The sequence below is a fragment of the Muscardinus avellanarius genome (genome assembly GCF_963383645.1).
Source record: "Muscardinus avellanarius genome assembly, chromosome: 13".
NCBI classification, from domain to species: Eukaryota; Metazoa; Chordata; class Mammalia; order Rodentia; family Gliridae; genus Muscardinus; species Muscardinus avellanarius.
Window position 1 is genome coordinate 73,080,209 of NC_137799.1, and position 21,581 is coordinate 73,101,789.

The window sequence follows — 21,581 nt, forward strand, 5'->3', positions numbered from 1 at the left end:
AAAACTTAAAAGATACACAGAACACAATTTTTGAATCCTGGGCAAATGGTGTTTGGTGTTTGTGCAAAGAGAGGCGTCCAGTTTCCTGGGGCTTGGATTTCTAGAGATTTTTACTTTATATGGACACACACCAAATCTAAAGGAATTATTTACCATGCAGTGTCCTTTATCCTTTAAGCATCTTTATTTCTCTACCGCAGCAAGACCCTCACCGGTTCTTTTCCCCTACCACCTCTGTCCTCACAGCCTTCAATGAATTAAACCATGCAGCTGGTAGGCATTTGGTGGTTTTCTCTTTCGTTGGCTCACACATTGGGGAGGTAAAGATTCTTCAGGCCAGTGTCTGTGGTGCCAGCTCATTTCCTAGCATGCTTTGAGAGCCACCTTCCTCTTAGAGCACCAAGACATTTGGGGAGACAGTGTGGTCAATGGAGCATCAACAGAAGTTAGGCAGACTTGGGTCCAAATTCTTGCATTTGCCTCTCACCTCTGTGAAACCTTGATCAAAATACTAGTCTTCTCTGAGCTTCTGAGACTGGATGTTGACAACATTGATTGGTCTTGGCTATTTATGAATTTTGTCTAAATGGGACAATATAGTATATATTCCCTTGTTATTGACTTCTTTTACTCAAATATATTTGTGAGATTCAAGGTGTTGCATGAAGCTTCTCCAGTTGAATTTATGGGATTACCTTATATATCACTTTCTACTTTAAACATTTATTTGATATGCTCATCTCTTTTGGTCATTTTGTCTGTTTATAGAACATTTATTTTATTTTAGTTAGCACAAATCATGATTCTATTGTCATTATTACAAAATCTCATGTCATACTCTGTTAAGTAACATCATAGACTGGATCCCCAAGAAGCCCCTCTAAAAATTTGCTTGGAGTTTTTACCTTTAAAATCAAACTATCCTTTAAGTTCAACCCTGTCAATTAATTTTCCATTATGGGAACACATTACCTGAGGTAATCAGTTGAATAACAGGAAAGGTTTATTTTGGCTGTTTAGGTTTCAGCCCATGGTAAGTTGCTCCCCTTGCCTTTGGCTCTGTGGTTAGTCAGTACATCATGGTGGGAGCGTGCACTAGAGGTAGCTTCCCGCTTCATAGGGGCCACGAAGCAAAAAAGAAAGAGAAAGCATTCCACAGTCTTCTTTGAGGGCATCCCAGTGACCTAAAATCTCCCACTAGGCCCTACCTTTGTAAAGGTTATCACCACCTACCAATAGTGCCACCCTGAGGACCCAGCCTTTAACACCTAGGCCCTTAGGGGACATCTCAGATCCAAGCTATAGCAAACACTGATGCTAGAGTGGGAAAGAAGAATCAGAAAGAAAAAAAGTTGTACTGCACTCACGTCACTGCCAGGCCCCAGGGTTGAAGTGGCCCTACAGGCTTCTATCAAACTGGGCAGGGAGGACAGACTTTGGAACTTTTCTCACTGGCTAGACTGTGACTGTGGAATGACCTAGGGATGGGAGCATGGCTCTGGGTAAAACACTTGGGCCACATCTGTGAGCTGCCAGCCACCAACATATCTAGATGCTAGTATAGTGACTATTCCAGCCCTAGAATGTCTAGTGTGTGTGTGTGTATGTGTCTGTGTGTCTGTCTGTCTTGGGGTAAATCTGAGCAGTGTGCCACAGTGTCCCCTAATTGACATTCATAATTTTTAATAGTTAAATTGTAGGGATATGGGTACATTCATCTTTAGTATAGAGTGTCAAACAACATTCCAATTTGTTTCTAAATGCTATATCTTAATTTAGATTCTGATTTTCCTAAGGGAATTTTTTCACAGTATTGGGTATTGAACCCAGAGGCATTCTACCCCTGAGATACACCCCAACTCCTATTTTTTATTTTTAAATAGGGTCTTACTAGGTTGCAGAGAGCCTTACTAAGCAGCTGAGGCTGGCTGTGAACCTGCAATACTCCCTTCTCAGCCTCCCAAGTACTGGGATTACAAGTGTGTGCCACCACACCTGGCTCCCAAGTGACTCTTACAAACAGAAATTTTAATGGAGGGAAATAAACGTAGGAATATTTATTACACTAGTGCTTTCAGTATCATGGAGAGAACAAAACTGAGAACAAGCCATTTGTCATTCTCTGACTTATTACTTGACATCCTGAAAACTCAACACTATCCAAGTTATTCTGAAATCTACTTGTAGAAATAAGAGATCCTGGTCATAATATGTACATGGTAGTGCACACCTGCAATCCCGATACTTGGGAGGCTGAAACTGTAGGACCACAGGTTCAAAGCCAGCCTCAACAACTTAGTGAGGCTTTTAGCAACTTAGCAAGATCTTTTTTTTTCCAAACAAAAATAAAATGAAATATGGCTGGGTGTGCAGCCTGGAGATAGAATACCCCTACTGTGAATCCCCAGTAACATACACACATACACACATACACACACACACACACACACACACACACACACACACACACACCCCAGCTCCTAAAGACTACCTATTACACTGAGAAAAGAAAGGAAATGAGGTATATAAATTGACATGCCTCAAATTTCACTTTTCAGAGTGGCCAAATCAATGAAGATCCCTGTATATGAGACCCCAGCTGGATGGAGATTCTTCTCAAACCTGATGGACTCGGGACGGTGCTCTCTGTGTGGAGAAGAGAGCTTCGGCACTGGTAGGCTTCGTTGGGTTGCTGTTATTGGAAGGGTGGGTAGCTGCAGCTCTGTGACCCCGATTTGGAGGCCTGTCAACCTTCTGTGAATCAAAGGCTGGAGGAAGAGTTCATTAGAGGGAAATACAGACACACCTAGTAATATATGCGCTATAAAACGCACATCTCTTCTGGCCATTTTGTTCTTTTTAAATATTTATAAAGTTTTCTATTATGGAAATTTTTAAAACTGCAGAAGAGAAAACACATTGAATTAACATGTGCCTAGCACCCAATGTCAATTGCCATCTAATCATGGCCAGCCTTACTTCATTTTTGTCCTCACCCAGAGGGGTGCACTCCCCCTAGCCATTGTGAAGCAACCCATATAGTTGAATATTTCAATGAATATTTCTATGCATATTTCACTGTGGATATTTGTAGGGGCTCTTCAGAAAAAATAAATATAATCACAGCACTGTTATCATACTTAAAAATATACATACAAATTTTTTCTTAAAAAGTACTTTAAATATGTCACTCTATTGTCTTCAGGCTTGCATAGTTAACTGATATAATCCTTCTCTTTATTTCTCTGTATCAAGTACCACTTGCCTTCAGTGTTTGTTTGTTGTTTTGAATTTTCACCAGCATAATTTTAATATGTCTAGGGTTGTGTGTAGGTGTGTTTAATCCTGCTTGGGGTTCTCTTGGATTCTTGGGCCTGTCATCTGTTGTCCCTCATTAATTATAAAAAAAATTTACATATTACCTTTTTAAATATTTCTCCTTCCCCATTTTCTGTCACTTTTCTTTCTGAAAGTCCAATTACACAATATGTTAGATAATTTGCAACCAGAGGTGTTGCCTTGGGGCTCTTACCTGCATTGATCTGATTTGTCTTGTTATTTTTTCTTTTGGGGTTTCAGTTTAGATGTTCTCCATTGGTATACTTAAGTTTACTGATTCTTTCCTTAGCTGCATCCAATCTGCTGAAGCATCTGTTGAAGCAATTCTTTATTTCTGATGTGTTTCAGTCCTAGAATTTCTCTTTACTATTTTTGTTTTGTTTTGTTTTGTTTTGTTTTGTTTTGGTGGTACTGGGGTTCCTGGAAGCCCTTCTACCTCTGGGCTACACTCCCAGACCTATTTTTACATTTTCATTTTTGGAAACAGGGTCTCCTAAGCCAGCGCGCGCGGCTGGCTTCGAACCTGCGCGATCCTCCTGTCTCCGCCTCCCAAGCGCGGGGATTACAAGCGTGCGCCACCACGCCCAGCTCTCTTTACTATTTTTAAAAAATAGTTCTTATCTCTCCACTGAAAATATTCCTTTGTTTATGTATATATCCCAGTATTTGGGAGGCTGAGACATGAGAATCACAGGTTGGAGATCAACCTTAGCAATTTAGTAAGACTCTCAACAACCTAGTGAGATTCTGTTTCAAAACAAAAAAATTCTAAAGGGCTGGGAAGCATAGCTCAGAGGCTGAATGACTCTGGTTCAATCCCCAGTACCTTACAAACACACACAAAAATTAAACATGGTTATTTTTAACTCCCTCTTTGATAGTTCCAATAGATAATTCATCTCTGACTCTGTTGATTTTTAAAAATATCTTGACAATCATTTGTTTTTTCTTGATTTTTGTGGCTCTTTGCAATATTTTTATTGAACACTGGACAGTACTTGGATAAGAACAGTAGATATGCAGGTAGATAGTATTTAGGCCAGCATATGGGTATACCTGTTTCAGGGCATTAGTGTGAAAGGTTGAACTCATCTAGTCAGAATTTCAGCTAGGTTTGGGTTTGGGTTTGGGTTTTATTGTTTCTATTATAAACTTTAGAGTACCCCAGTTTAAAATTCTAGCAGTAGTATACTTTTATAATGTACTGAAACTGAGGAGGGAGCACTATAGGGGTTTCCTAAACATTCCCTTTTTACTTAGTATCTTATTAAAAATGCATGTTGGATTTATTAGGTGCTCTATTCGATTTTAGTGATATATTAGTGTATGTTTCTTTTATTATGTGAATATAATAAAATGCAAATGATTTCCTAATATCAAACCATACTTGAATTCCCGAGAGTAAGTCCTCTCTTGTGACGCTTAAACAAGACTGCAGTAAAACCACTTTAAATAGTCATAAAAACAGTGTTTCAGGCCGTACTGAAGTTCATGAAGGAATTTCTTTTGGGGATATATTTTTTCCTCTTACCAAAATCAGTTAGACCTTAGCAACATTTAATCAGTTAGACCTTAGCAACATTTCCATGCATAGTCCAGGAGGGATCTCTGCATCTTTGTTTCCTCAGACAAACAGAGACCATAGCAAGTTTCCTCAAGTACTGCTGTCTGAATTCATAATGTGTAGACGGCCCTGCTGCTCGGGACAGCCAAAGTTGTTAAACACTTTCTCTGCTAAGGTCAAAGAAACAGAACAATTTCCTTCATTGTTGGTGTTCTATATTGCTTACACCAGAGGCCATGACCTAAAGAATCAGAAATTACATATTGTATACAATAATTCTGATCACTACTACAGGTAAAATAACACAAATCTCACCACTGGAATGGAAATTGCTAAGTTCAGTTCATCCCTCCATCTTTACAAGCATTTATTGAGTGCTCACAGCATATCTACACTTTATTAAGTTGAAGTAAGCAAATATTTTTCGCTAAGGGCTAACATGGTGTGCAAGGAGACGAAAGTACAAGGCCCTGACAGTTGGAGTCGTATCAAGAAAGGAAAAGAGAGTAGGGACTTGGGTTGTCAGGAGCCACCTGCATGATGGTTCTAGAGTAGTGGCTTCCAAATATGAATTGAGACTCATCTGGGGTCATGAGATTGTTATGGCATCCTTAAGTGTTTTAAGAAATAGAATAGAAAATATCAGAGGTCATTGCATTAGTAAACATATTGTTTGGGAAATTTCATAAATATATATATATATGCATACATATGTGTACACATGTATGATATAATAGTCTCATGGCAATATGTATTTTTCATAGGTTATGGTCAAAAAGTTTGAAAAGATTAGTCTATAACAAGAGTCAGCAAACTTCTTCCATCGAGGGGAAAAATAGTAAATATTTTTATGGACCCAGATTCCACATATGGTCCCCGACATAATTATTCAACTCTATCACTGTAGCATAAAACCAGCCATAGACAATATGTAAACAAATGACCATGGCTGTGTTCCAATAAAACATTAATTTGTAAAAAATAGGCATAAGTCCAGACTGGGCCCAAGGGCTGTTGATTGCTGACTTCTGATGTATAGAGTAGGGTAGTGAGGGAGTATCAGGAAGCAGTGCTGAAATATGATGAGGAGGGACCTTTTTGGAGGTTTGACGGTTACGAGAGATTGAACCCAGGGGCATTCTACCTCTGAGCTATACCCCCAAACCCTTTTTATTTTTTTACATTCTGAGTCTCACTAAGTTGCTAAGGCTGGTCTTGAACTTGCAGTCCTCCTGTCCCAGTCTCCTAAGTATTAGAATTACAGGCATGTACTACCACACCTGGCTAGGAGGGATCAATTTTCAAAACCATTTGCCTGCGCAGCTTAGACATTAAGACTTTATCTAGAAGCAGGAAGCCACATTCAGCACAGAGGGAGGGCGGATTGCAGATACTTCTCAACAAGCTTTGCATTTGGACAATTACTACCGATGTCAACATATAGGCTGGACTGGACTGGATTTTGACCCTTTTGCTTTTAAAATGGTCCCTCATTTTCCTTTCAAGAAGCACAAGAGATTTTTCAATGTGTACAGTTTTTAAAGTATCACCTCCTCTGCCATTTGGCAAGTTAAAGTAACTCTAGCCTCATTTGATAGGTGAAGCCTCTGAGTACAAGAAATAGGTAAGTGACCGTCCCATGGCGCCAGACCCTGGAAAAGGTCTCTACGTGCATCAAATGACAAAAGTAAAAGGCAGGTCTCCTGCCCCACAGTGCATGCCGCTTTCCACTGTGCTGGTCAGCCTTTCCCATGCACACAAGGACCACTTCCATCTCTGGAGCGCTTGGCAGTGAATGACTGCCGGAAGCCTGAGGAACTGGACCACACGGTCTCAGAAGGGAAGTGGCTTCAGTCTGCCCCAGTGCTGGGCTTCCTGAGTGCCAGTTCCTGGGCTCTGAGATGGCTGTGTCAGAATCACAAGGAAGCTTGTTAGAAATATTGATTTTCTCTCCTGCCTTAATTTTGAATCCCTGGCAGGGCGGGGACTCAGAATTTGAATTTTAAATAAGTATGTTCAAATAATTCTTATATGCGGCTAAAGATAGGAAATATCCTCAAGTGAAAACCAGGATTTTGCTTTTCATTGGGTTTGGTAGCAGGAGTGTGTCCAAAGTTTCCAGCGGGTTATTCAGGTAGTATAGAGCTACAGGAGAGGAAGGCTGATATCCATATTCAAGACTTTTGCCTGCTACCCATGTACCAGCTAGATGCCCTGTCTGACCTCATTTCTAACTTACAGAAGTGGGCTGATTTTAGGATCTCTTCATCTGTAGTAGAATATGTTTTAGAATGCAATTTGCGCTGGGCATGTTGGCACATGCTTGTAATCCCTGCACTTAGGAGAAGGAGACAGGAGAATCGCACAAGTTCAAAGCCAGCCTCAGCTACTTAGGCTCTCTAGACCCTGTTTCCAAATAAAGTATAAAATAGGTCTGGGAGTATAGCCCAGAGGTAGAAAAGCCCCTGGGTTCCACCCCCAGTACCACCAAAAAAAAAAAAAAAAAGAATGCAGTTTGCTAATTGCAGGAAGAAAAATGGAGAGATGGAAAAGATCTAGCGCTGAGACTAGAAAAAGCTTCTAAAATGGATCTAAACTTTCCCAAGTGGAGGTTTTTTTCCAATATCCCTGGGGCATGGAGCTGTGTACCAACCAGGAATGTACAGTTTAGTGCCAAGTAAGTTTAAGACGTGGATCTGCCTTGGACTCAAGAATGCCAGGCCTTTGCCCAGAGCCAGCACCAGGAGGAGCATGGTTTCTCCTCTGTGGCAATTGCTCCTGGCAGCATTTTGAGGTCCAGGAATGTGCCAAAGTAACAAGCTGGTGTTAGATCAGGCTTTTCTCCTATGGAAAGCTCCAGGTGCTGGACAGTGAGAACTTTATGCTTATTGTGCCATTAGGGAACCAAGACCATTTAAGAAGCCATGCCAGTTTTTGTGTTAGGATCAGGTATTCACCCAGGCCCTGGGAAGAGCCTTGGAAAACTGCTTTACAGCAGGAAAGGAGAAGGTTTTGTAAATCCTCAGATTTAAATTGAAGACTGTTCATCTAAGTGGCATTATGGCTCCTTTTCCAAAGTTCCAATTTTAAAGGAATCTGGGCTTCTTCCCATACACGAAGAGTATGTGCTAAAATTAAGAGCCAAAAAACCAAAAGCTTCCATTTTCTTTTCTTTTTTATTCTCCTTTTTCTATTAGCATTTTAAAAGATGTTCTGGGTTTTATCACTGAAATCAGTTTTATATGAGTTTTACCGTTTTGGGAGAGTTTGAATTGTCACAGCCTAGAGCTTGTTCTTTTATAGGTAATTTTAAGAATTGTTCTTTTTGTGAACGATTGGAAGATTTCCAAGCTTGACCACCATCCTCTGTAATACTCTTACATTTAATGCATATATTTTTTAATTAATGTCGATAGCCCTACAAAGCTACTAAGAAAATCAGGCAGTGCGACAATATTTATGGTTTCCAAGAAAGTTTCTCTAAGAGCATAAAGTTTTTGTTTAAATGAGCATCTTGTGTATATATATATATATTGCATATATTTATCTTTTCCTGAGAATTTCTAATTGCATCCAGGTCTCCTGACACTAACACAACACATGTATAATTGTCACATCAATTTTTTCCCTGTGAACTCTTATGTATAATATGGTGCTCTTAACTTGGCTGATTTCACATCTGTTTTTAGCACAGCAGGAGGAGGCCCAGAGTATGTGTCTATTCCCTTTCGTAGGAAGTCTTCAGCAACTCTCTAACATTTTGAGATCTACTGGATTCCTCTGCTTGCTATGCAGATAATATAAATTCCCTGAGAACTGGGGCCATGTCTATTTTTTTTTAGATCTATTTCTTTGGTATACAGGAGGTCCTGAGTTAATATTTCTAAGATATGTGGAACGACAGAAATATGAACAGAAGAAAGAAGGGTTTCCATTTTTTGTATTTCTTGTATTATTAGAAGTTGTATTTTTATCATTCTCAAATGGATATGTTCCTGAAAATCCGGGCATTTGAGTAGCCCAAGATTCAAGGGAATTCATAAGAACAAAATCACACAAATATAGACCAGTTGCAAGGGACTGGGAAGAAATGTTATAAATTATGATAAACTCAGAATTATATAAAATTAAAAAAAACAAGTTTTGATATTTTCGCTCATCCTATTAATTATTATCAACACAAGTTAGTACCTAACAAAGTGCTTCTAAGAAGATTTCCCCTCACAAAACCAGTGTTCATTAACAGATGCTAAAGTATTTCTAAGTTGTGGCATCAACGTGCTCATTGCCTATGTCTGCAGCTGCTGACATTAACTTGGAAACAGCTGTGTTTGAGTGGGCTAGGTTCCAACTCCAGCAAAAAAAATTTTTTGGAATCTACTAAATTCTGACTGTGCTTATCATAGCCATTCTGTGCGCTATTGTCTTATAGTTTATATTAGTGACTTATTCTCCACTTACATTGCAAAAGAACATTTTGTTTTCCCCAGTAGATGTACAGTTTCTGACACTCCCAGGGCCATGCCTCTTTATTTGTATTTCACTTGTGAACCGCATACCTCCTAACTCAGAACTGGGTTCCCTGTCGTGCTATGTCACACATATTGGATAGGTTGGAACGTTTCTTATTTATACAACTATCTTGTCTGCTATTACATATTTCTCAAAATCAAATGAAGGAAAGCTTTAGTCTGCTTCCTCTCTGGCTGGTCAGTCTCCATTCACTTTTGCCCCATTTGTAGGAGGCTTGTGTATCTATGAATTTCAGGCTATTGAGGTCCTATGACTCTTGTGGCCGGTGTGTGTAGATTTGGCTGGGTTGCAGAAGAGGGGTGAGGAGGCTGCGATGACAGCATTATCAGCGATGGAGGAGCAGTTTTTCTGCAGGGCTGTTGGAACCAGCCTGCGCGCATGTGTACAGTTTACCCTAGGCTGAGTTAATGACATCCCCAAAAGCCTCCTTGTAAAGCTGGAAAACTGACACTACTTTCTAGACCCTCTGCAAACTATCTTCCTCTGTGTTGGCAAACAGAGCTCTACCTGGAGTGGGAAGAATATCTTCATCACACATAATCCTTTTCTTGTGGTCTTCATGACTCCACTGACCTTTCAGTGAATCCTCCAAGTCAATGAAAAGTGGCGACAAGGCACACTGTGAATGCAGAAGCAAAGGATGTGGCTTCTGAGGCTGTGTTCTCTCCAACCAACACATTCTGGGACCGAGAGCCCTGGGAAGTCATGGCCAGTGATCACAGAGTCAAGACTTTCACACAGACTACCCATTTCTCCGCAGTGTCTACTAACAGACTTTTAATAAGGAGTCCCATCTTTGGGATTTGGATGTAACCCCTGAAGTTGTGCTTAGAGGCTTCTAATTTACAATCTGGGAGATGACTAGTCCCTAAGTGGCCCCATGGAGGGCAGAGTACAATCGCAATGTAGTGACAGGTCCTCCTCCTGAAGCCCACTGGAGAGATCTTTGGTTCAGCATACGACCTGTCAAAGAATACTTCCTAGAGAGTTCTATTAGAGGATTTTTTGTGCTAAATAATTTTATTATAAATGTGTTGTTACACATTATTATTCATGGAGTGTCACTTGTCCGACAGCACAGGATGAACCATGCATTGGTTGCTGCTGTCTGGTCTTCTGAGTTGCAAGGTCTCCATCTCACTTATACACGGGAAAGATTGTTGTCCCACCAATGATCATCTGCTATATTATTATTAATATTATTATTAATATTATTTTTTTCTGTGTATATGTGGTACTGAAGTTTGAACCTAGGGGTATTCTACCTCTGAGCCACACCAGATCTCTTCTATTCTTTAGTTTTGAAATGGGGTCTAAGTTGCTGAGGGCCTTGCCAAATTGCTGATGCTGACCTCAAACCTGTGATCCTCCTGTCTCAGCCTCCCAAGTACTGGGATTACAGGTATGTGCCACCATGCTTGGCCCATGTGCCATATTTAATAGCTTTGTTTTTAAGCACAAAAAGGTGATAGTTTTTCAATGAGCCTTGCTTTGTTACCAGATGCTAAAGAACTGAAAACAAGTGGCTCCAGAAATAGGAGAATATGCCTATTATGATTTTAAAACATGTTCTTATGTCTCTGATTCACCTGAACGGGATGTCCCCCCAAAAAAAACCTCATTACTATTTTTTTGTGGTACTGGGGTTCCTAGAAGCCCTTCTACCTCCAGGCTACACTCCCATACCTATTTTATATTTTTATTTGGAAACAGGGTCTCTTAAACCTGCGCGATCCTCCTGTCTCCACCTCCCAAGCGCGGGGATTACAAGCATGCACCACCATGCCCGGGACAGCTCATTACTATTTTTTTTAAAGAATAAATTCCTGTTTTGAGTAGATGAAAAGAGGGTGAAAGAATTTCACTGCATACTAATGAAAATCATCTGTAAAGAAAAAGAGTAACTGACCTGAGAGGAAAAGTGGGAGGAAAATTTGCAGCTCCTTTTGAGATGGTGTGTGCCAGGAGAAAATAATACAAATTCATTAGCCTGATCTTCAGAGGAACAGTCTGCACTCTGACCACCTGGGACACTTGTCCTGCTTCACTCCTGGAGGCGCCATCACCACCGAGCTGTTCCAGTAGCCATGAGGTCCACAGGGTTTAGAGCCAAACCTCAAAGGTTCCCCGACCTCTTTTTTTACCACATAGCAATCGTGTGACCTCATACAAATGACCAAACCTCCATTTCTTATCTGTAAAAAGGGTGTATCAAATTGTGAACACCAGATAACCAATGTATAAAATAATAGCACCATGCCTGGTGCCTCGTTGTTATAATTTTTAGATGGGAATTTATCCCGCTTATAATTCTGATTTGACAGTAAGTTGTATACCCGAGTGTGGTGGTGCATTCCTGTGAGCCCAGTACGTAGGAGGCTGAAACAGGAGGATTGCAGGTTTAAGGTCAGTCTCAGCAACTTAACAAGGCCCTCAGCAACTTAGTGAGACTCTGTTTCAAAAGAAACAATAATATAGGGCTGGGAGTATGACTTGGACGTAAAATGCTCCTGGATTCAATCCCCAGTACCACACACACACACACACACACACACACACACACGCACACATACATGCACATCAATGTATATATGTACATGACATCCATCATTTCTGCTTCCAGGGAATGTGTGTGCTCAGCCAAGTGCTAAAGATGCACATTGCCTAAATGTCACCAGGGAACTTTTTGAATGAGTCGCCTTGGGTGACCAGCCATCCTGCTCTGTGCAGTCCCAAGACAATACTTAGGATTTTTGTGCCCAAACCGGGGAAAGTCCTAGGCAGACCAGATCTTTGGTCACTTCAGAGTTGGCAAAGTCTGCACATTTTAAAATGCAGAGAGAAAGATAGTAAACTCCGTGGAGGACCACCCAGGTGCGCAAGGCTAGCCGCCCCCATTGAATTAGAAACCAATGGCCACTATTCTTCAGTGCTAAATTAGAACAAAAAGAGGAGGAAGCCTAACTCACTAGCTGTAATATAAGACTATGTGAAACACCCTTCACAAGTAGTGGTTTTCAGCCCTCAATGCCATGAGAATCACCTATGGAGCTTTTTGTGACAAAAGAAATACCTATGTATACAAAATTACCAATCCCAATCTTAAAGACATACAGAGGGAGGGAAAGAGAAGCTGGGACTCAAAGGGAAGTGCTCCAAGAGTTAGGTGCATCTGTGTTTCTGTCAATCACTCCATACCTTAAAATGATGTATAATTACAAGGCACCAAATTAAAAAAAAAGAAAGAAAAAATACCAGTAGGCATGGTGATGCATAACTGGAATCCCAGTGACTTGGGAAGTCGCGGCAGGAGGATCACAAGTTTTAGGCCAGCTTGGGCAACTTAGTAAGACCCTGTCTCAAAATAACATTTATAAAAGGGGTGAGAGCCTGGCGTGGTGGCGCACGCTTGTAATCCCAGCATTTGGGAGACTGAGACAGGAGGATTGTGGCTCGCAGCCAGTCCCAGCTACTTAGTGAGGCCCCTTGCAACTCAATGAGACCTGTTTCAAAATAAAGAATAAAAAATAGGGCTGGGGTGTAACTCAGACATAGACTGCCCTTGAGTTCTATCCCCGGTATCTAAAAAAAAAAAAAAAAAAAAAATGCTGAGGATGTAGTTAAGAGGCAAAATTCTTACCTTACTCATGCAATACCCTGGATTCAAGCCCTAATATTGTGTGTGTGTGTGTGTGTGTGTGTGTGTGTGTGAAGACATATTAATATTAATGCTGAATTTTATTGGCCCAGAGAGGAGCCTGACATTAATATTTCTAAATATAATTTTATTGTGCATTGCACTTATGTATCATTGTGAGGTTCAATGTGATAAAAACATACATAAACACAATACCTAGTATGATTCCCTCTGAATCCTACTCTCTCCACTACCCCGGTACATGGTACATGCTGGTGATACTGGAAGTGATGCCTTCGTGTATGGATATAGCATTACTTGAGCTGCTTCTTTTATCAAGCCTCCTTCTCCCTTCCCTCCTCCTTCCCCCAATCCTCTCTCTCACTTCTCTCTCTCTCTCTCTCTCTCTCTCTCTCTCTCTCTCTCTCTCTCTCTCTCTCTCTCTCTCTGTGTTCTTTAGGCAGTTCTAATGTGTGCCCATCTTGGTTTTAAAAATTGCTAACCTATGTTGCAGCTGGGGGCCACCAACAGGTGCAAAGTGACTTCTATTTTCCTAATAGACGCATTTAGAATTCTTTGTACTGAATCTCAGCTGTGATGTCGTGACCTGTTAATAACTTGTGTGATGTTTTACTGATTTGTCCATACTGGGATTCCCATTTGAAGAAAATTCCTTTGAGATGATTGAATGTTCTTTTTATTTTTCTCATTTATTACCCTCTTTTATTTTTCTTTTTATTGGTCACTGAGGGCAATATACTGATTGGTGCACTGTCAACCTCAAGGAGCATGGCTTTAAAGCTTGAGAAAATTCAGAGTTTAATTTGATTGGAGAGGGAGAGGTGATATTTCTGATGAGAAAAAAATAGATTCCCATATTTGTGCTGATTTTTGCTGGAGTCAGGGCACCAAGAAGCTGGTTGCTCAGAGTAAGGGAGAATAGGCTTGGGATTGGGCAGAACTGAGTGGAGGAAAGCAAAATGAGTGGTACTAGGAATAAATTTTCCTTGCAGTGTCCTGACAAACTCTGGCTGCACCTACAGTCAGGAAGTCAGAGGAAAATAAGAAATTGTGCTGCTGTTATTCAGCACCAAGAAGACATGAGCTATCAAGTTGTGAAAAGACAGGAGGAGCGGGGCATAGTGGTGTACCTGCAATCCTAGTACTTGGGAGGCTGAGAAAAGGAGGATGCAGGTTCAAGGCCAGCTCCAGCAACTTAGCAAGACCCTCGGCAACTTAGTGAGACTCTGTTTCAAAATAAAAAATAAAATAGGACCAAGGATGTAGTTTAAAGATTCCTGATTTAGATCCTGAATAGCACACACACACACACACGAAACTTAAATGTATATTATTAAGTAAATGAAGCCAGTTTAAAAGGCTACACACTGCATGACATTCTGGAAAAGACATATTTTCAAATATGAATTTATAGACATTATTGACAAGTTTAAAATTTAATTTTTTACGAAATAATGTGTTCATATTATCTATTAGAAATATTGCAAAGAAAAAAGAAACACCTGCAATTCTGTCACTTCAGAGATGATAAAGAGCCACTGTTGACAGTTTGGTGTCGCTCCTTCTGCCCACATATGCATATATTTTTCTATAAAACTATGTTTGGTATTCTTTGTTTATAAATTGATTTTCCCATTTATTAAAATTAAGTGAACATTTTCTGTGCTAACTAAAGATTCTTACTCAATACTTTTATCTCCACAATAAGCTTCTGTATGCATTTTTTCATCATTACCCTATTGTTGAACAATTATATTTGCTTTTCCATTTGTTTCCTCTTAGCTGCTTCAGTGAACGTCTTTATGACTAAAAGTTGAGAAATAGGATAGCTAAGAAATTTCTAGAAACTATTGATCATTATTGCCAAATTACTCTACAAACTATATTTATTTACACTGGTATTTTGCTGTTACTAGATATTCTCCTTTCTCCACCCAACCTTGGCTATTTTCACGGACCCCAAATGCTTTCTCACTTTAAGGACTTTTCTTTGTGTATAGTGAGATTGAGCATTTGTTCAAATGTTTATTGAAGATTAGTATTTTTCTCTTGAGAATTTGCTTGTTTGTGCTCTTTTAACACAGCTGTTTATTGGGTGTTCCTCTTTTTCTTGTTAACTTATAAAGGCTTTTTCTGCCACAAAATCTATTAGTCCTTTCATGTATGCAGTGTGAACATTTCTGTCTTCTATTTTTGACTCTGCTTATAGTAGGGTTTTATAAAAGTATTTGATGCCTTTGTGTTTTCTGCATTTCTTATTTAATTTACCTGGAGCTGATAAGGTGTTAGAATTCATTTGCATTAAAGAATTTTTAAAAGAGAATGGTATCCCCAAGCTCCTCCAGCACACACTAGGGTCATAAGTGGAAACACCTGTATAATTTTAACACCATTAATGTCTCCGTGGCCACCTCCAAGAACTATAAAGAGCACAATTAATTTTACTTGATCATCAGCCTTTTATGAACCTTGGCAAAGGTTTAGCTTATAGGCAAGGGAATCCAAGCCAACTCAAAATTTACTCTGAGATTGGCTAGAAACGATTGAGGTGTTTTTTTTTTAATTAATCTAAAGGAACTCTATGTCTCTGTACCACTGAGTTATGACATCTTATCTCACAGATTTAACAGCATCTAATGGTTCTATCTCTAAGTAATGTGATCCAGCTGGAGACCCAAGGTATGCAGAGCCCGTGTTTTAGAACAAAAGAGTGTTTTTCTGTAGCCAATAAGCAAAAGTGATTCTTTCAACTATAAAAGGACAAAAGGTTTTGAAATAATCCTGCCGGGCAGGGTTTCCTAAACTTGTTTGTTTGGCAGCGGGCCACAGAGCTAAGCCTGAGTCTTCCAGACTTCTTCCATTTTTATAGTAGTATGAAGAATTCACTGGTCGAGGCCAGAATCACTCTATCTTGTAACAATCTCCAGGATCCTCTTGACCTAGAGGCCACCATAGGACATCTAATAGTGTCTTCAGTAGGCCATCAATCAGTGCATATTAAGAACTAAAGATATGAACATTTTTCCTTTTGATAGAAGTACCTTTATTGCCCTCAGGAAAAACATTTAACATTTGACACTGAAAAAATATATCAAGAATGGCAAGTGGTCTCCAGTTTCAGGGAGAAGTTGTCAAAAGGGTAGAACTGAACTAAGGTCTTGTTTCATTGCATTTTAGAGGTTTTAACAGCTCTGTGACATGGGTTTTCTTTGTTGACTTCTTGTATGTTTCATGTCCTGAAACCAAGAGTGTCGTTGTCCATTCTTATTACCCTATTTCGAGAAGAAACGGTCCACTTCTCGTTCCAATCCTGTTTCTTCAGATCTCACTTTTGCTTAGGTCAGACCAAAAAATATGTAACTGTAACTAGCAATAATTTGTCTCAAAGCATGTACTGATTAATGAGCACTGTCAGGTGTTTTAGGTGAATTATCCATAAGATCACCAGCAACAGCATCCTGTGATTAGCCCAGTCACTGTGCTAAATTCCTAGGCATATTTACTTGCTTAATCCTGGAAGTAACCCCGTGGGGTAGGGGTTGTCATTGTCCCCATATTACAGGTGAGTACAGCAAACAAAGGCAAGTGGCTAAGCCAGAATTTGAACACGAAAAATATCCTGGAGCCTGCCTATTTATTCATTTATATTTTATTTATTTATTTATTTATTTATTTATTTATTTATAGCAGTGCTACGGGTCCAACCCACAGCCTCAAGCATGCTAGGCAGGTGCTCTACCCCTGAGCTTCCTCTTCATCCGGAGCCTACCTTTTAACTCCATTAAATTGATACAACGAGGCCATAATACTGGTAATGGTGTCTCCATTATACAGAGAAAAAGTGGAGGCTGAAAGACTATATGGGAAGAAGCAGAGATTGGTTGAAACCCTAATTCCAAAACCTTCCCTGTGCTTTTCTCAGACTTAGCATTCCCTAGAATTTGGGGCTTTCACCACCTCAGAGAAGGCTTATGACTGGCAGGAAGGTAGATGGTCAACGGGCTGCCTCGCCTTCTGCCAAGTTCTTGTTATACAGGAAGCTGCTCGTCTCGACTGCACTCCTTATTTGTGTAAATGACATGATGAGAACGTTCTATCACTATATAATTTGGATTTCCAGTTTGTTCCTACCCAGGGGACTTTGCATTTGCTGTCTCCCAGCTTGGAACACTGTCTTCAAACCCAGCATGGCTGGCCCTTTCTCAGGTGTCAGCTCAGACAGTTGTTGTCATCTCAGTGGGCCTGACACTGAAGACCTGTATTAGTCTCCTGAAGCTGCCATAACAAAGCATCACAAATCAGGTGGCTTAAAAGAACAGATATGTATTCTCTCATAGTTCTGGAGATCAGAAGTCAAAACCCCAGGAGCTGGTAGGGCTGTGCTCCCTCTGAAGGCTCTCAGGGTGGATCCTCCCTCCCCTCTCTAGTTATGGTAGCTCCATGGGTTACTCAACTTGTGGCTGTGTAATTCCACCCTCCACCTCTGTCTTGTATGGCTTGTGCCTCCACATTTCTCCTCTTCTGTGTCTTATTTTCATCAGAACATGTGTCATTGAATTTTAGGGCTCACCTGAATAATCTGAGATGATCTCATTTTAAGATCTCTAACCTAAATACACTTTCAAAGGCTGTTCCCCCCAATAAGGTCACATCCACATGCTCCACAAAGCTGCAACTTTGGGAGCCACCTTTCAGCCTTAAGTAAAGCAACTTCTCTTTCTGTATGTTCTGAGACATCTGTATCCTTTTGTATCTTCCAAGTACTTGTCCTTATTTGATGCCTCTTGTTCTTTATCTATGTGCTTTTCTTTTGTCTGTCTCTGTTGTCGTTGTCTCCCTCCTCCTCCTCCTCCTCCTCCTCCTCCTCCTCCTCCTCCTCCTCCTCCTCCTCTTCCTCCTCCTCCTCCGCCGCCACCGCCTCCTCCTCCTCCTCCTCCTCCTCCTCCTCCTCCTCCTCCTCCTCCTCCTCCTTCTTCTTCTTCTTCTTCTTCTTCTTCTTCTTCTTCTTCTTCTTCTTCTTCTTCTTCTTCTTTTTCCTCACAGTACTGGGAATGAAATCCAGGGGCATTCTACCTCTGAGCTACATTCCCAGCCCTATTTTTTATTCTTTATTTGGAAACAAGGTCTCAGTGAGTTGCAAAAGACCTCACTAGTAGCTGAGGCTGTCCTTGAACTGCAATCCTCCTGTCTTAGCCTCTCAAATTCTAGGATTACAAGTGTGCACCACCATGCCCAGCTCTGTCTTAGTCTTCTTGAATTCAAGGATTACAGTAAAGAGCTCCCATGTTCATGGCTCTAACCCCAGGATGTAGAATGATGCTTGATATATTGAAGGGATCACTGAATAGTTACAAAACAATTAGATGAATTGATGACACCATTGAGCTAAAGCCATATCAACTTTGCTTTTTGAGTCCTCCAACCATTTTGAAAGATTTATGTTACTTAAAATTTTAGTTGAATATTTTTGGAATAGCAAATATATTATGGGACATCTATTTGACACAGTGGGTAAACATAGCTAACTATTCCAACCTAATACTCAATAACTGATGCACCTTGTTAGTTCTTTTTGTTTTTGCTTTCTCCCAGGAATGAATTCTTAACAGAATCCCCCTTTCTCTATTAGGCTCTGATCACCTCCGGGAGAAAGATGGCCTCTGGGCTGTCTTGGTCTGGCTGTCCATCATTGCTGCCCGGAAACAAAGTGTGGAGGAAATTGTCCGGGATCACTGGGCCAGATATGGACGCCACTACTTTTGCAGGTAAGGGGAAGGGGAAGGCTCCCTGCCTGTGTGCAGGGAACTGTTCCTGAGGAGTCCCCTTTTAGGAAGATCTGAGTGATACAGAGGCTGGAGCTTTATCACCCTGATGGTTGGTCAGGATTGGTATAAAGGGCTATCAAAGAAGGCACAAGTTTCACTTCCCCTGGTGGCATCCCTCTCTCATATTTCATCAGTGCCTATCAGGTGGGCAGCAATGCCAAGAGGCTATATGAACTACTAAACCATGAGCCTATGGTGGCACACTCAAACAGGCATTGGAAAGTCCACCCTCACTTTCCAAGAAGGGGAGCAGACGCAGATGTTGTGACAGCTTGGCTGCTTCTGAATCTCCTCTCTACATTTGCCTACCTCCTCACCAGTGACTCAAACAACATCTGTGATGTCCAAGCTGGTGCCCTTTGAAGGGGTCACATGGTTCAGGAGCCCCAGATTTTGCCAGAGGTTTGCTCTCATGGAAAGAGACGTAGAAAAGGAAAATACTACCTGAGAAGGAGGAGGATAAAAGGACAGTAGGTAGGAGCTGGGGCAGGTGGTCTCTGTTGCATTCTAGTCACTGAAGTGAGTGAGATTAAGAGTATTCTGGGCATGGTTGCTTGCTAGGTAAGTGAGCCTAGGTATGTGTACCTAACACTAAGCCATAATTTGGGAGGACGAATAATAGGAAGGGATGCTATCTGTTTGGGAGAATCAGGGAGGGGTGAGAAAATCTCAGGGTAGTCTTAGAGAAGAGACTGTGTTTTAAAACAAAAGAATTATTGCTTGTTTTTCTTTACTTATGAATCATTAACTACTTTGGATGCTTAGTTGTGTTTCAAGAGCTTGAAGGGCAAAAAGAGCTTGAATCTCTATCCTTATAAGGTGATTGTTTCTTCTCTCAAGAAGCTGTTTAGTTAGATAAATATCATGGAATAAGAAAGACAGTGGTTGTATTTATTAAAGTTAAAATGAAGGTGGGAGTGGTGACACACATTTGTAATCCCAATACTTGGGAGGCTGAGACAGAGGGATTACAGATTCACTACCAGTCTCAGCAATTTAGGAAAGCCCTCTGCAACTTAGTGATACCTTGTTTAATAAAAAATAAAATAGGACTGGGGTTATAGCTCAGAGATAGAATTTCCCTGGGTTCAATCCTCAGTACCCAAAATAAATAAATAAATAAATAAATAAATAAATAAATAAATAATACATTGCAATGTCCTAGGTAATATGACAATGCCATAACATTCTTGGTTCCTATTTAGTCAACAAAGCTGGGGATGTGACCATCTTCAAAACAGCTCAAAATATCCATTGCATCTCCAAATCAGAATTCTTGAGGCAGGTCGGAACTTGATTTCCTCATCAGTAGTCCTAAGAAGTCCCCCCTCCAATACACACCCACTGATTCTTGTAGAATTTTGGGGAAGGCATTCCAAGGGCTAAACAAAACATGAAATATTTCTATTGCATGAAGCTCTTCCCAAAAGTCCAACCTGACAAAATAGATTATGATTGCCAGCCTCTGTCCTAACAAGATTGCTTTGAGTCAGAGACGTGCTCTTCATAGTTTGTGGAATAATTATCCAGGTTTCTGCCAGTTTTAAAGAAGTGGTGTTATTATAAGTGTTAATATGGTTAATATAATATAGTTAATTTTTTGTGGCCAAGAGCTTACATGCTAATGACTTTTTTTCATAACAAATACCATATTAGAGAATAATATGCAATGGGGAATGAATTTCTTGTAGGACGTTGAATTATGTTCCAGATTTCTGTCCTAAGAGATCGCAGAGCTAAGAAAATAGGGAGGGAGTAGGTAGAATGAAAAAGAAACATTTCTCTCAACCCCAACAAATGACAAGTTGAAAGTTGTTTGTGAAATAAAATGATTTCTAGCTTGACAATTTTCTTGGCAGGAAAGAAATAATAAAACAATTTTAGTTTATCTAATACTGAGCCTGAAGCTGTATCTGAGAAAAATCACCTATTCTTATTTATTGTTTGTTTGAGTAGATCCCTGAAGGATTCTCTATTTAAAGGTTTTGTCCCTTGAACATGTATCAGTGGTGGCGGCGGCAGCTGGAGGGAACATTTGGGGAAAAGAGAGGAATGAGCTGAATGTGGCGTCAGCCGCACACTGAACATGACTGTCAGTGGAGTTCCCCACTCTTGGATCTTCCGGGCCTCCGTATCTCCTTCTAGACTCTCCCATCTCATCCTCCTGCCCCTTTCTGCTGGGTTGGATCTTTCCTTCCCCAAATTTCTGTCTTTAAAGAGAATCTAGTATTAGAACTTAAGTAATGAGAATGTTCTAAGGAATCCCTGTTTTTTGGTTTCTGGGATTGGGGAAGAAATACTTTGAGTAGAAGAAAGAGCATCTAAGAAAAGGCTGTAGATACAGGGAGCCATTGCTAGACATGGCATAGCATTCCATGTCCTCCATTTCTGCGCTACCCTGATGTCTAATGAGTGTCGTAAAAGGTCTTGGCTGGAAAAAAATGTACCAACAGCTATTCAGAGCTTCCTTATTTCAGTCTGCTCTGAGAACTCAAGTCTTTTCTCTGTGCTCCAGGAAGCCCAAATTGAGATCCTTCCACAGCCACTTGGGCACAGCTGCCCGTCCTGCGGCTTCCTATCTAAACAGACCCTCTGGGTGCACCCAGTAGGGTTCAGTCAAGACTATCTGATGCTGGAAGAGACCATACAGTCTCTTCATGGT

At 40.5% G+C, this 21,581-nt stretch overlaps 1 protein-coding gene across 1 annotated transcript in view; it reads left to right on the forward strand.

Moving 5' to 3' along the window:
* PGM5 (phosphoglucomutase 5) overlaps nt 1-21,581 on the forward strand; it is a gene marked incomplete at both ends in the record, with an annotated part of 190,040 nt that overhangs the window by 115,184 nt on the left and 53,275 nt on the right. Inside the window, 2 exons of the mRNA XM_080708609.1 lie at nt 2,559-2,674; nt 18,724-18,859. Coding sequence (XP_080564735.1) covers nt 2,559-2,674; nt 18,724-18,859 — 252 coding nt within the window. The remainder of the gene's footprint in view (nt 1-2,558; nt 2,675-18,723; nt 18,860-21,581) is intronic.